This window comes from Daucus carota, chromosome 1 (assembly GCF_001625215.2).
Source record: "Daucus carota subsp. sativus chromosome 1, DH1 v3.0, whole genome shotgun sequence".
Classification (NCBI taxonomy): domain Eukaryota; kingdom Viridiplantae; phylum Streptophyta; class Magnoliopsida; order Apiales; family Apiaceae; genus Daucus; species Daucus carota.
Window position 1 is genome coordinate 52,532,772 of NC_030381.2, and position 14,881 is coordinate 52,547,652.

Below are 14,881 nucleotides of genomic sequence, written 5' to 3' on the forward strand. Positions count from 1 at the left end.
CTTCACCTTCAACATATAGCTATCTACACAAATGACACTCTCTTGTAGGCTCATCTTCTTCTTAATGCTTTTTTCAATTATCTATATACAATCGGAGGCTGCAGTTAGCCGAGTTCCAGCTCTCAATCAAGTCGGAAGCCCGGCTGAACATCCTTTGAAAAGTAAGCTAGCAACAAATACAAATCATGCCATTGAGATTTTTGAAAATTAATAAGTTTATGTTTTAATATGATCATACTTGCACACAATCAAAGAAATTAAATTTTGTTATATTATGGTGCAGGAACTTCATGTCCGACATGTGTTCCTACAGGAGAATGTTGTTGGTGGATATTTTGTTGTCAAGAAGCTGCGAATAAAGAAGTTGTCACCCCTTTGAACCATCTTGATATAAAAAACTAGATTAAATCAGTTCCATGTGCATCTAATATGAGCGGTTGAATTAATATTGTAATGTCTAGAAATAAATGACAACTTTAAATTCATATCAAAATATTGAGTTGACCGAGATATAATTATATCTACCTACATATGAATGCTTATGATAGATTCCAGTGCACATACTTTTCAGGCAATGAACATCTCCTTTAGGGGAGAGATTATTCAAGCTCTCGTGAATCACAACATCAAAAAAGCAAAAAACTAATTTTTTTTAATTACTCGAGTAACGAAATTTATTTAATAAAATCACTTGCTCTATGAGATTATATTTTCTTGATACATAGTTGAACATGTCGTAAATTTCATGAAATATTAGTAAATATAGTCTTGTAGAAGTCCAAAACAACGACGTTTCAAAAATTAACGTTATATGTGCTTATTGTATAAGAATGATTTCTAATAAACCGGGAAAAAAAGTGATATTTATAAAACATACTTTACAAAATAATAAATTTTGTAATCCTTTGATTAAAAATATATGTGGCCTCCAATAAAACAATAATCTCTATACAATTTTTCCCTCGAAAATGAAATATCAATTTTTTATTACAAAATTCATTAAAGGTAATGGTAACGAAAAGTTGATCTTTTTTTTGAAATTCTGTCCATCCTGATATTGTAACTTCCAATCTTGGTATAATATAACCGTTTTATGACAAAAAAACAGTGATTTGTGATGTACAAATTGATGATTTTCGTAGTTAAAAATAGTGATTTAAAATTGATCATTTTTAATTTGTACTTTGATTTGATTTGTATTTGAGTAAGACTCTATATATGTGTGCGCGCTCTCATATATATATATATATGAGTTTGACATATTAAAATTTTAATAATCTTAATTGTTAAATATGATAACTATAGATAAAAGGAATATTGAAATCAAAAATTATTACTGAGACGATGAATACAAATCAATTGAATTTATTATTAGACAATAGAATATGTGATGATATTCAATTCATCTCAAATGGTCTTCCTTTTTTTGAAGGTTAATTAAAGGGTTATGTCATTTTTGTGAGGACAACAAAATATCACCCAACAGCATTTTCCGCTAGTACAGTATTCACAAATACTTTCTACGCCACCATCTATCATTATCATAAAAAAAATAATTAGCAGGATTTAATAAACATAATAGCATATATATCATCTATTTGTTTCACATTAGCTTGCTTACCTTTTGAAGAACGAGGATGATCAAAGGGACTTGCTACTTTGAACAGCTTTGGAACCCGGCTACCAGCAGCCTTCGACTGGATATATAACGTTGTCAAGATCATTAAGAAGATGGTGCAAACTAGGAGTCTAGGAAATGTCATTTTTATAAAAATCCTTTATATATGCTAAAAATTTTCTCGGTAATATTAGTTGTTGGAGATGGAAGACGACTATATTCTACTTTATATATAGCTGATCTTGATTTTATTAAGATTCTCTCAAAGGATATATGTGAATTTTACAGATGATTCAAATAGATATATAAGATATATATATGTTTTTATCTTTACATGATCATATAAGTATGTGTTCACGATAAAAAAATGTTCATGATCAATAGATATTTCTTCTCGATAAGAAATATTATAAATGATCGTATAGGATTGTCAAAGGTCAATAATATTAAAAAAAATTATTTTGTTTTATCTTGACTGCGACCTCTGATTCCAATGAAGAGAAAAACCGTGATTAGTTTATATACTATATGAATAGTATGATATAAGACTAGTTATAGTATAAATTAATATTATCATGATATTTTACATTGATTTTTGAATGCTGAAGAATCGAATTCAGTCATTACCATGTTTCTTTATGAAAATTTGAAATCAAATTTCAATTTTTAAATATTTAAATATATGTTACCATCAATTTTGAAGATATTATTGTATATTACTGCATTTTATAAATAGGATATCCTTAGATTTTGTCAATAAAAAAAGATATGGATGTAACTACAGTGTATTTATGAGGTTAATTATTCTAATATAAGGATTTCCTTTGAAATATATATATATATATATAGGCAAGTGCTCAAATGAGAACCCCAGTTAACGTGAGATATGAGATCTAATCTCAACCCTCCATTTTATATAAAAAAATTTAATCTGAGCCCCTTATTTCTTATGGTATCTTCATTGCTGCTAGCTGCCCCATTTTGTTTTTTCATCGCTCTTCCATTCACCACCCACACCACCCACCACTGCCTTATCTCTCCCTCTTTCTCCGCACAACTGTTGTGGTGTCGCCGCCACCAGATCTGCAGCAGTCTCCCCAACATCTCCGCGGATGGGCGCCATCGTTTCGCCGACCCTGCCTTCATCCCCGACCTTCCACCGACGGTTTCTCTCCCTCCGCTTTCTCTCTTAGTAATTTCTTACGCTGGCGGCCGATCTTACGGTCGACGGGGGAGGGAGCACGGCGGCAGGAAATGAGAGAGATGCAGAGAGAGATTTGGGAGTGATTAAGTCCATGTTTGGGAGTGAAAGCGCTTCCAAGATGCGGAGTTTCATATCTCTGTGTGTTGGTATATCATCTTGTCTGATGATGAATTGTCTGCAGACATTGTGTGTGTAGTTGACGACGTTGATTTTTTCCGTTTCTAGTGGTGATTTTTAATGTTACGGTGGTGATTTTTGTTTTCTGGTGCTGATTTTGCTTTGTAGTTGGTGTTTTTCATTTTTGGGGGTTTGTAGATGGTGGTGGAGGTCTGTAGATGGTGGTGATGTGGTGATTTTCATTTTATGACAGTGGATTTTATTTTTCCAGGGGTGATTTTTAGTTTTTCGTGGTGATTTTCGGTTTGACAGTGGTGATTTTATGTTTGTCGGTGGTGATTTTCCGATGGTCGCTGGACGTGGTGGTGGCAGGTGGTGGAATTAGAATGAAGATGGTGATAAAATATTTAAATATTAAAAATTAATGGGAGGTGAGAGATTGATATAAGATATAAAACGTGTGGCTAAGATTAGATCTCATATCTCACAATAACATTGGTTCTCACTGGAGCATGACTCTATATATATATATCTGTGTGTGTGTGTGTGTGGGGATTTTTCTCAGTAATCATGCAAGTCAGTATCTTAATACATTACCTAAATATAATATAAAAAAATTAGATCCTAAAACATCAAAAGGCAGTTTCATCTCCAAATATATTTCTTATATGCGTTCCTTGTTTAATATTTTATTATTAAAACAATATTCTGATATTAAATGTACAACATGATTTATTAAAACAAAATTTCCATTATTTTAGCTCTTGAAAGTAAATATAAAAAAATCAAATATATCTATCTTTTTAAAATTTTAATATCTTTATTGTCCTTTAGAATGGGATTGAATAACAAACTAATATCAAATCGACATCGTGGCGGATATGAGGATCGGGAGTACAGATTATGGGTTTCGAAATTGGGAAGAAAAAAAAAGCTTATATATGATATTTGATTAAAAAAAATATGATTTATTATATATTTTGTTGATACATTTTTAGAAATTAAGAGTACATGAGAAATATTTTCATAAAATTAAATTATATTTATATTTGTGTAATAGAATTATATAAATGATGTCTAAATAATTTATATTTGAAATTTTTATTAAAAAATTAACTCTATATAAATCAATAAACTATCAATACGTAAACATAAATAAGACGCCGGTATATATAATAGGTATAGTATATATTGTTGCACGATAATTGTAAATATAAATTTTCAATAACCATATATTAAATGTAGATGGATGGTGTAGCATGGTCTTCAGTTCTCCAACTAAATTATATCTCTCCAACTAAATTATATCACATGTTTTATTTGCAATTATTATTTATAAAGATAATTATGTCAACCAACAACTACATATAGTTCTCCAACTAACCAGAACTTTTATTGCAGTTATTATCTATAAAAATAATTATGCCAACCAACTACACGGATCTTTCCTCGCTCCCCCATATATATTTTTAGAAAGTAAAGATCATTGAATCCATAAATTTAATATCGAATTTTCTATGGTGTGCCCAAGGGCACACAATAGTCACTAACTCCCATGAAAATTCTAGCTTTTGATTGGTGGATGAATAATAAATGTAAATGGCCCCCCCTGCATTCACATCAATTCCACCAATCAAAACAAGCCATTTTCATGAAAGTTGGTGCTTATTGTGTGCCCTTGGGCACACATTAGAAAAACCGATTTAATATATACGCCCTCCTTTTAATTTACCTGTCCATTTTTACGAATAAAATTTGTTTTAATTTAGTTACACTTCAAATGTCAATGTGAAATTATATTTTCAAAATCAATTGTACTTATTTATATCTCCTATATAAACCTTATTCCACATATTGCAATTATTTAATACAATTAATTTATAAACATTCACTTTTCTTATGTGATTTATTATAACTGGACATCTAATATATTCCATTTTCATGATGTCTACCATTAAGAAGTAAAACTTACCAAACGTTGGAACTGACGAGCAAGTTTTTCTACAGACTCACCTGCAAAGATGACAAATTCGGGGCTTCTAATTTCAGGCATCCTTTTCATATTATTCACAACTTCCTATAATCAAACCGAGGCGGCAATTAGCAGAATTTTGTCTCCTAACGAAGTTGCAGACCTTCCTCATCCTTATCTCAGTAAGCTCATCACTTCTTTGGTTATCAGCTTTCATTCCAAAATGATAGTTGATGCTCTAACCTCAAATATTAAAGTATATAATTTTATATATTATTTTCCGAATTTTCTTTCCGAATTGAATTTTATTATCTATATTTTTATTAAAAAAAGAAAATTTGAAAAGTAATATATAAAAAAATATTTATTTTTCACTATAAAATACATGTAAAAGTCAAAATGAATATTATTTTAAAAGGAAAGAAAAATTATATGCACACATATGAAAATATGTATATAATTTTTTCATAATTATTACGTGCATTTTAAGAAATTAATACGGATGAATTTTTTGTGCAGGTTTTTCATGTCCTCCGATTTGTATTCCTCCGATGAAATGTTGTTTGGGATTTTGTTGTTTCCCGAGCATTGATAATAGAAAAGTAGTTGTCAGCTCTTTAAACCATCCATAATAAAAAATAATTTTTGATGCATATATTTATTGCCTAAAATAAATACAATATTCTTATTTTGTTCGTATATTTTACTCCCTCCATTCCAAAATAATAGTCGCTTTGACTTTGTGCACGTATTTTGAAGTTTTAAAAAATCATACATATTATTTTTGAAATTTTCTTTTTCTGAATAAAAGTTTAACATCTCTACTTTTATTCAGAAAAAGAAAATTTCAAAAATAATATGTAGAACTATGTTTTTTTACACCTCAAAATACGTGCACAAAGTAAAAGCGACTATTATTTTGAAATGGAGGGAGTATTTTGGTTCCCTTTCGTTCTGCCTTCACAGGTTCATGTTTTGAATAAGTCACGGTTTTAGAATTATAATAGCAACATTTGATTGTAGGGGTGATCACGGTCTGGTTTAAACCGCAAAATCCGCATAACCCAATCCGATATTAATCCAATCCAAACCGAAACCGAAATGAGGTTTACGGTTTCGGTTCGACTAATTTAAAAAACCGTGGTTTGTGGGTTGGTTTCGGTTTTATATTAACCCAACCCGTTATAAAACCGAACCGCATATTTCTATATATACAATATAAATATTTAATATTATATATATACAAAATATTAATTTTATATAAATATATTAATTTTTTAGTTTATACTTGTTAGGTTGTTGTTTAGGTACTTAACTTATCAATACCAACTACGAGTCATATCAATTCAGTAATTCACGACTTCGAATATTCAAGTTTATGCATTTTATTAGACTAAATTTTTTATTTTAATTTAACTATGTGAAATTGTGTAAATGGAGACAAAATGATACTTTATTTTCTAATATTATTCATGAATCCTCATCTCTGATTATAAGCCTTAGTTATAAACCGATCAATCCGCTTAACCGAACCATCAAAAACCGCACCGCTTGGTCCGGGTTAATTGGTTTGCGGGTCACGGGTTGGTTTGAGATTTTAAAAAACCGCTAATGTATGGTTTGGTTCCGGTTCTACCTCCAAACCGAACCAAACCGGACCGCGATCACCCCTATTTGATTGAGTGCGAAATTTGGTAAAAATTTAAGAATTTTTTACAAAATCCAAGTTTTGAAAAATATTTTCAAAATTCTTTTTAGGAATAAAAGTATTTTCAAAAATACTGAATTTAATATTTTCAAAAATATGATTTACAACTTATAAACCAATATCAGTCACAAAACAACTTCAAAATTTAAAATTGAGATCATGTTTAATTATTGCTTTTGGACGCCCATAAATACAGAGATTACATTAAAAAAATTAACATATATAGTTCTAACCATAAGCATTTAGCAGGATCAATAAATATAATTGCAGCATGAAATGAGGTTTAAAAATGAGGAGCATGATGTAGCTTTGACAGATAGCATACCCATGGTTTATTATCCGGATGGACAGAAGGATGGACAGAATTTCTTTCATTCAAGAAGGTAGTTCATCTAATACTATCTAATACTCCCGATGTTTAAGATAAGTCTTTCATTATCAGAACAGATAACAATGCTTAATTAAACATTCATCACAACTCTGGCAAAAAAAAATAAATTCATCACAAGTAGATGATGAAACGAATTAAAGATTTTGACGGTTTCAGTGCTATGGAGGATAGTAGGAGCGAACATCATAGAAAGTCTGCAAGAGAGCGAGAAACCATCTTTCTCTCCCTTCTCGTCTCTCTCCTTCCACAAAACCTTCATCTCTAACTAATTTTAATAATGCATGCCCATGCCCAAAACCTTCATATCTGCATGGTTTCTATCATTTCTTATTCCAGCAGTCCTGCTTGCCCATGTATTTGCACATCACTTTATAATAAAGCACTAAAATATACTCTGGTAAGCATATGCAACAATAGTAGTATAGTTCTGTATATGAAACGAAAATTTTTATATATTCCAAAATTTTGGGTTCGGTAAGGGGAGGAGTTTTAGGGAAAACCGAGCAAATATTCACAAAACATCTATTTGAGACTTTTATAAAGTATAGTTGTACAACTTTATTCTAAAATTTTCTTTTTTTGAATAAAAGTTTAAATATCAAATTTTTATTCAGAGAAAATTTTTTTAAAAATATATGATGAAACTATACTTTAAATGAGTGTGGAAAAGCGTGCCGAAAGGTAACGTGAAGAAATGAGGGGACAGAGAGAGGATATATTTTAAAATTTTGTGAGGATATTTTTATAATTTTGCAAAAATTAGAACGATAAAAGAACGTAAAAGAAATTTTAGGGGGACACGTATCCCCATACTTTTTCCTAGATCCGCCCCGGTTTCATATCAATTAATCCGAAGCCTATGCCTCTTAATTTTGGTTTGTGTCGAAGTTTGATGGAGTCTCCGGCAAAAAAGAAAAAAAAAACTAAAGTGAGTAAATGAGACTTCAGTGGAAACTGACTGGCCTAGGGATCAACAACATATATACACAAAAACAGTAGTCATGGTAGTATTGATTTGTCTCTCATCAGAAAGCAAAAGCAATATAGAACTAAAGTGAAGAGCTGTTGCATCTCTATTCCAACAAAATAAACTGTCTTAATATGATGCTTTTGTAACTTTTCCAGGCAGGCATTCTTCTTTTTACAGTTTACTGCTGATGAACTCTGAGTTTTTCACCACACCTGTTGATTTTCACTCTGTTCTCAGTAAAAGTGGTTCTCAAAACCTATCAAATGTCAATCATTCACATGGTTTTTTACCCTTATTATTAAGACCACTGCCTGAGTGCCTGTAGATGTTTTTTCCAGCATTGTATTACAGTATCATTTTCTACCTTAGAGCTGTCTCATTTTTGCTGTACCAATTTGATACTATCAGTTTTTGGTTTTTGTTTATTTTTTCTCAATGATGGTTCTGTTTTTTGTAACAAAAGTCTGATATTACCGGAAATAAGATCAGTGTACATCTCATCTCGATGAATTTTTTTTTTTTAATAACAAAAATCCGGTATTACCGAAAATAAGATCAGTGTACATCCCACCCAGATTCCAAATGTATGAATCACATGCGAGTGGCATAGTGATTTCTAGATATCGGAGTGTATGGAATGATGAAAGTGTGCCCGAATCCCCATGACAAAGAAAACGGGCCATTTTTCGCAACATCATAGAAGCGACATCATAAAAACACATGTATTCCAAAGCTAGAGAATAGAGAGAAAGGAATCAAAAGCTTTCACTTTCCCTATTCCCCATTCCCACGGAGAAGATCTGCCTTCCACTTTTATATATTTTGCTTCTTAATTCCATTTTGTTTCCTGTCTTAAGTTTTAACACATTGTTAATAATAATACCCCGACCTCTTGGTCAGATAGCATCTGTTCCGTTAAGTCGTAAGTCATAAACTCAGTCAAACGAGCTCAATATCCCTCTCGCTTCATTCAATAGAGTTCGAGGATTCAAACCAGTTAGCATTTGTTCACAAAATTTCAAGGAATAAAACAGACACGATCGATAAAACAGAGATCAAATACTATTAGCTAATGAGAAAAAGAGAACTAGAAACTCTATTAATAATAAAAGTTAACTCATTTGATGAATTTGCCTGCTATGGCACGGTTCTTTTCCATGTAGGTAGTTTCATACACAGGAAGATCGTCACAAAATGTATCCGTCTTAAAAAGTGACAAATGATCGAGTTCGAATAAATCCGAACTCGAATCACTAGCCGCATCGTCTTCATAATCATCATCAGCATCCGCATCATTTTCTTTGCAATATTTTGTGGAAACAAAATCGTTTGCGTTCTGATTTCGTTGCGATTTCTCACCGCCTTTTTCGAAGTATTTATTACCGCAAGGACGAGAATGTTCATCAACTATGACACTCACTGGAAAGAAACTTACTGTCCTTTTGATCCCATTGTTGAGTCTCTCCTTGGACCTTGCTGAATCCTTGCTTAAACAAGACCTTGAAAAAGAAGAAGCTGATGAACATTTGGATGAATTTCGTGTCCTGTGAGAGCTCAAGTCGTAAACCGCGTTCAAGTCATAAGCCTCATTGTGATTTTGATGTGAATTCTTGGTTTTCTTTGGATCACCATGTGTGAAGAGGGAGTTGATGAAGCCAGTGAGCCGACCACCCGGTGAGATAGGCTGCTTCATTTTCTTCAGATTTTCGTAAATCTTGACGGCTCTGGTTTTTGACTTGATCAGTCCGTCTTTTGTTTTATTTGTTTGATGATTACGGTAATCATCAAACAAATAAAACTGATCGTGTTTCTGGACATTAGTCCTAATTGGTTTTGGAGCAGGGAGTGAACTAGATTTCCAGTTCCCCACTCCAAAAGATTCGGTTTCGGAGGATGAAAATCCTCCGAAACTAGAATCCGAAGAACAAGAACTCGAGCTAAAAAAAAGAGGGTCATTGTCCTGAATTAAGTACTTCTCGTCAAATTCAGGCACCAATGATCCTTTTCTAGCCGAGACCTTGTCATTAACCTTCTTTTCCATCCATTTCTCGATCAAACAAGCCCGTCGAAGGCTTGTCATTTCTTCATCCTCAACAGTCCTGCCACTAGCCTTTGCTCTGTCACCACCACCATTGACATAATTCTTGCTGCAATGCAAATTCTTCACATTCTTCTCTTTCTGCTGCTCAAAACCCTTGTAACTATCATCACTACCGTCAATTTCACGGTAGATTTCATCGAGAAGGCTCGAAGAAAATGAAGGGCTTTTCGGATTTTTCCTCACCTTCTCTGTTCTCTCCCAAGCATACATTTTCTCTGTGTGTGTATGCTTTGTGTTTAAATTCTTGGGTAGTGAAAGTATACTAAAAATGAGGAAAAGGGTGTATAGAGACGATTGAAAAGAAGGAGAGAATTGTTTTTTTTAGAGAGAGAGTGCAATGAGAGCAATCTTTCACGCCTTGTTAGGAGGAAACTTGAAGGAGAATGAAAGTGAAGAATATAGAATGAAGAGGCAGACACTTATAAAGGCCAACTGGCCAAGTGTTCGAAGTATTAATCCAGATAAATGTAAGAATAAATTAAAACCAAACAAACGTAGTATTTTTATTCCCAAGTCCCTCTCATTGTTAATATTTTTTACATTGACACGCACTTTAAAATATATAAAAATATAACTTCATAATTAAATTTTGAAATCCCTATTTATATAAACATTTTGTCAAGTTCCATTTCTCAAGATAAACAATTAAACGAGATAGAGGGCATGTCTATGTTGGCTTTCACCCATAAATTTTGTCTAGAGGGAGTAAGAATTATGCAATCAAAGCTGTTTTGTTGAACGGATTGATAAAATTTAACAATGCGGCGTTTTCTTATCGAGTCATAAATAAAATTGAAATTTATAAATATTATTCATTTTGATCAAAACTGATGTAGTTGTGACGAATAATATAAATAATATACATTAATGACCAATCAGTCTATTGCTAAAAGCCCTTGTTTCATTATCTCATTGGCAGGACCATTATTTTAATATACGATAATTAAATGAAAAGTAGCATATAATAAATTGTACCAAATAAACGACTTAACGGATCGAGAGAATTAAGTGATTGAAATTAAATTAAGAATTTCAATGAAATATTACTCATGGTCCAATATGGTCAAATAAATGTAATTAAAGTAGCAAGATGATCTTGCTAAGTGTGAACAAATGTTAAAAAGATTGGGCTAACATCAAAAACCTAAATAAAAAAGGGTGAGAATGTGAGATTTATTGTGCACAGTTGCCTTTACTGTGGGGTAAGAATGTGAAAAAGGGTCCACACATTGATGGATCTGATAAAGATATCTGTTTTAGTGAAAGTGTAGCATAGTGGGGTGGCAATCACTGGAACAGTACTGCTAGTAAATTTACTAGTTGTTCACATACATTAATTTTTTACTAGTAGTAGTGTTTGTACTCTACTCTTTAGCATGCTTTTGGAAAGAAAAAGCTGTTTGGAATGACTCCAGTTTTTGAACGGCTACACCTAGTATAGTGTTCTAGAAATTTAGGTTCTTGGATCAAGTTAATAGCTTTTTATAGTCACAATTTCATGGTAAGGTAGCACTCCCCTAAAAGTATCATACTAACATAAGGCACCTTATGATTCTCGTCCATGTTCTCGATCTTAAGTGATTAATTCTCTCCAAAATATTATAGATAGTCGAATACGAGTGTTCAGAGCCCGAGTTCTGATATCATATTAGTGATCAATTCTCTGATACCATATTATTGATCAATTTCTCAAAATTTTAAAGTGTTGGGCGGAAAAATTTATGAAGATCAGGATCATATTGTATTATAACACACGATCTCATGATCATATTGTACTTTAACGATATACCGTCAATATTTCATGAAAAAACACATAATCAAGTATTTTTCACATATCAATCTGAATTCGAGAATGAGTCATCAACGTATACAAGGATAGCTACAAAATTGCAGGGAGGGGGGGATTGAGTTTTGAAGATGGAAGTGATCTCCAAGATTTGAAAACCAACAACATAATTCAAGTGATCAGAGGCAGAAAAGGATGTATGTAGGAATAGTGGACCTTCTGATGATACAAAATAAATATATGCATGCATATGTAGCAATGTAGCTTACTTTCAGCAGAAGCATATGGAGGTGCTTCTTGCCTGGCACTGAAGCCCTACAGTATTAATTTTATCAATAGGATGGAACCTTCACGTGCTTTCTTCTTTTGGTTTATCCTTTCTTCAATCTCCTCGACACATAACAGACTCACTGTTCCTGAGTTATCACAAATCCAGTTTATTTCAAATTCATCATAACATAACTAAGAAATATAAGAATTATATTTCTTTTTTTCATTTCAAAAAGAAATATAAGAAGTAATTTTAAAGAAATATATTACTTGTAAGTAAGAAGTTAATTATCAGTAAGAATTAATTTTTATTTTATGTATTTGAATAATTTTTTTTGACGTTCACAGCTTATTTGGTATACAGATTATAAATATAATTATAAATTATTTTAATGTGATTATGAACATATTTGTAAAATCAAATTCAAAAATAATAATAAGTTACTTAAAAAAATACGATTTTCAACTTTTTAGATTCTAACTTAAAAATTGATTTATATATTCGTTAATAAATAATATGAATAAGTTGTTTTTGAATTATAAACCGAGAAGTTTTTTATAAGCACGACCAAACACTCCTATAATCTTCCGCAATGTTATGTCATAACATACTGAGAAATAAATATGATTTTTCATTATGAATGTAACAAATGAGAAATTTTCTAGAAAAACAACTGCAAATGTAGCATTATTGATCCAGCTGCAGTGTCAGAAGGAGAATCAAATAATTTCGAGAAACATTATAGGTGGTGACATAGATAAATAATAAATGAAATAATATTTTATTGGACCACTTTCTTTAAATTTCCAAATAATTTTCTCACAGGGACAAAAATTGGACCACTGCTCTTGAAGCCTATTGAATACAAAATTAAGATACAGAAGAGCGAATATCTGTCTCAGTACATTGCACGACCATGGCCAACGCTGCTTCATGTACGGTTTACTTCATCCACGTGCAGGCCAACATTTGTACCGGTACGTCAAAATCTTTTATCATTTCGAATCTATTAAATATGTTTTCAGGTCCGTTTTCTTCGATTATACAGATCATGGAAGATATTTATACAAATTATATACGAACAAAATTCAATCGACAAATCAGGGTTAGATAATCCAGGTGGAAAGAACTTTTTTATTGTCAAAATTATGAATATGATTCTCGACTTTAAATTTTTATTTATATTAAAAATAGTAAGTATACAAGTTTACATGTCATTTTCGACACATATATACATAGGGTCCTACTCCAATAGAAACTACTAGAATAGAAACTAAATAGAAACCAATGCGATTAAGTAGAATGATGCGGGTTTTGGAATCGGGATGGACCCGAGATGGGCCTAGACGGGATCTAAGTGGGGCCTAATAGGGCCGGGTCGGGGCCTAGTGGGACCATATGGTGGGGCCAAGGTTTGGATCTTTAAGAATGTCTGGAGCCTGTCCAGGGCCTGTGAGGAGCCTTGGCGAGGCCCTAGTGGGCCCGGGGTGGATTGAGTGGGGGTGAGGGTGAGCCCTAGGTAGGTGATGACATATAGGGGTGAGCCCTAGGTAGGTGATGACATATAGGGGCCGTTTGGGTTAGCTTAAAAGAAGTGACTTCTTGCTTAAATTGAAGAAGTGGAGTAGAAGTGAGAAGTAAATAAGTTAATAAAGTGTTTGGAAAAGAAGCAGAAGCTGTGAGAGAGAAGCTACCATTCTCAGCTTCTTAAAAGTGCTTCTACTTCTTTACACAAACGGGTTAAGAAAAGCAGAAGCCAGAAGCAGAAGTCGTTTCTGCTTCCCAAACAGGCCCATAGTTTTTATTTTAGTGGTTTCTATTTGAGTAATTGCCTATATATATATATATGTTAGGGGGTGTAAATGAGCCGAGCCGAACTGCTCCTCTATATATGTCTGTTATTTACAAAATTTTTAAGTCAAACAAACTCAAATAAATACAAATTATGTATTATTTATATATAAATTTTTCTTAGAAATAGTGTCGAATGATAGATTTGTTATTTTTATTGACATTTTTCATGACTTTGTATTTAGTAATAATTATTAATTTTTAGTTAAAATTAGCTTAATTTCCCTTGAAATTTTATAAAACATCACATGATGGAGGAAATATTTATTTATGATCGTAATATATTTTACATATAATAGAATATATTGTATGACCAATATTTATTTAAGTAGTAATATATATATATATATATATATATATATATATATATATATAATTTACATAATATAATATACCATTTAATAAAAATAGTTTTCTCACGGGCGCAGAATTCCTTGAGGTAAGTAAATGCAGAGAAATGTTATGACAAGTAGGTTGTATATATATATATTTTATCAAGTAGATATATAGTCTATTTATATATGTTATGATACGTTATATTTATTTTTTATTGAAATAAATCAGGAACGATATTAAGGTGATAAATTTAGATCAATTTTTCTTGTTCATTTTTGAAAATCAAAATAAAATTTAGTTTATAAATTATGACTTTTTGTTAGAAATCATTACAAAATTAGATTTTAAATCACTATTTATATAATTTTTATTATTTTCCTCATTCCGTCAACGAAGATAATCTCAGAAAAATTGTACTCTAAATTAATTTCTTCAAATTTATATTCTGCATGAGAAATGTAATATATTCTACAATTAGAAGAATATAAATCCAATTAATCAACAAAAAATGTTTACTAGATTTTCAAGAAATTAAAAATCTGTATTGAGAGTCGAC

The 14,881-nt window shown here is 31.6% G+C and overlaps 1 protein-coding gene and 1 long non-coding RNA gene across 2 annotated transcripts; one reads left to right on the top strand and one right to left on the bottom strand.

The window, feature by feature from the left end:
- Positions 1 to 493, top strand: LOC108200562 (uncharacterized). The gene is made up of 2 exons (XR_001802751.1): positions 1 to 161; positions 284 to 493. It is a non-coding gene; the product is annotated as an uncharacterized LOC108200562 (long non-coding RNA).
- Positions 494 to 9,022: 8,529 nt separating this feature from the next.
- Positions 9,023 to 10,488, bottom strand: LOC108224662 (protein BIG GRAIN 1-like B). The gene has a single exon (XM_017399351.2). It carries the CDS (start codon positions 10,289 to 10,291, stop codon positions 9,098 to 9,100), a length of 1,194 nt encoding a protein of 397 aa, XP_017254840.1. The 5' UTR covers positions 10,292 to 10,488; the 3' UTR covers positions 9,023 to 9,097.
- Positions 10,489 to 14,881: the final 4,393 nt, after the last annotated feature.

Coding starts and splice junctions, on each gene's coding strand:
- LOC108224662 (XM_017399351.2), bottom strand. CDS start 10,291: ATGTATGCTTGGGAGAGAACAGAGAAGGTGAGGAAAAATCCGAAAAGC.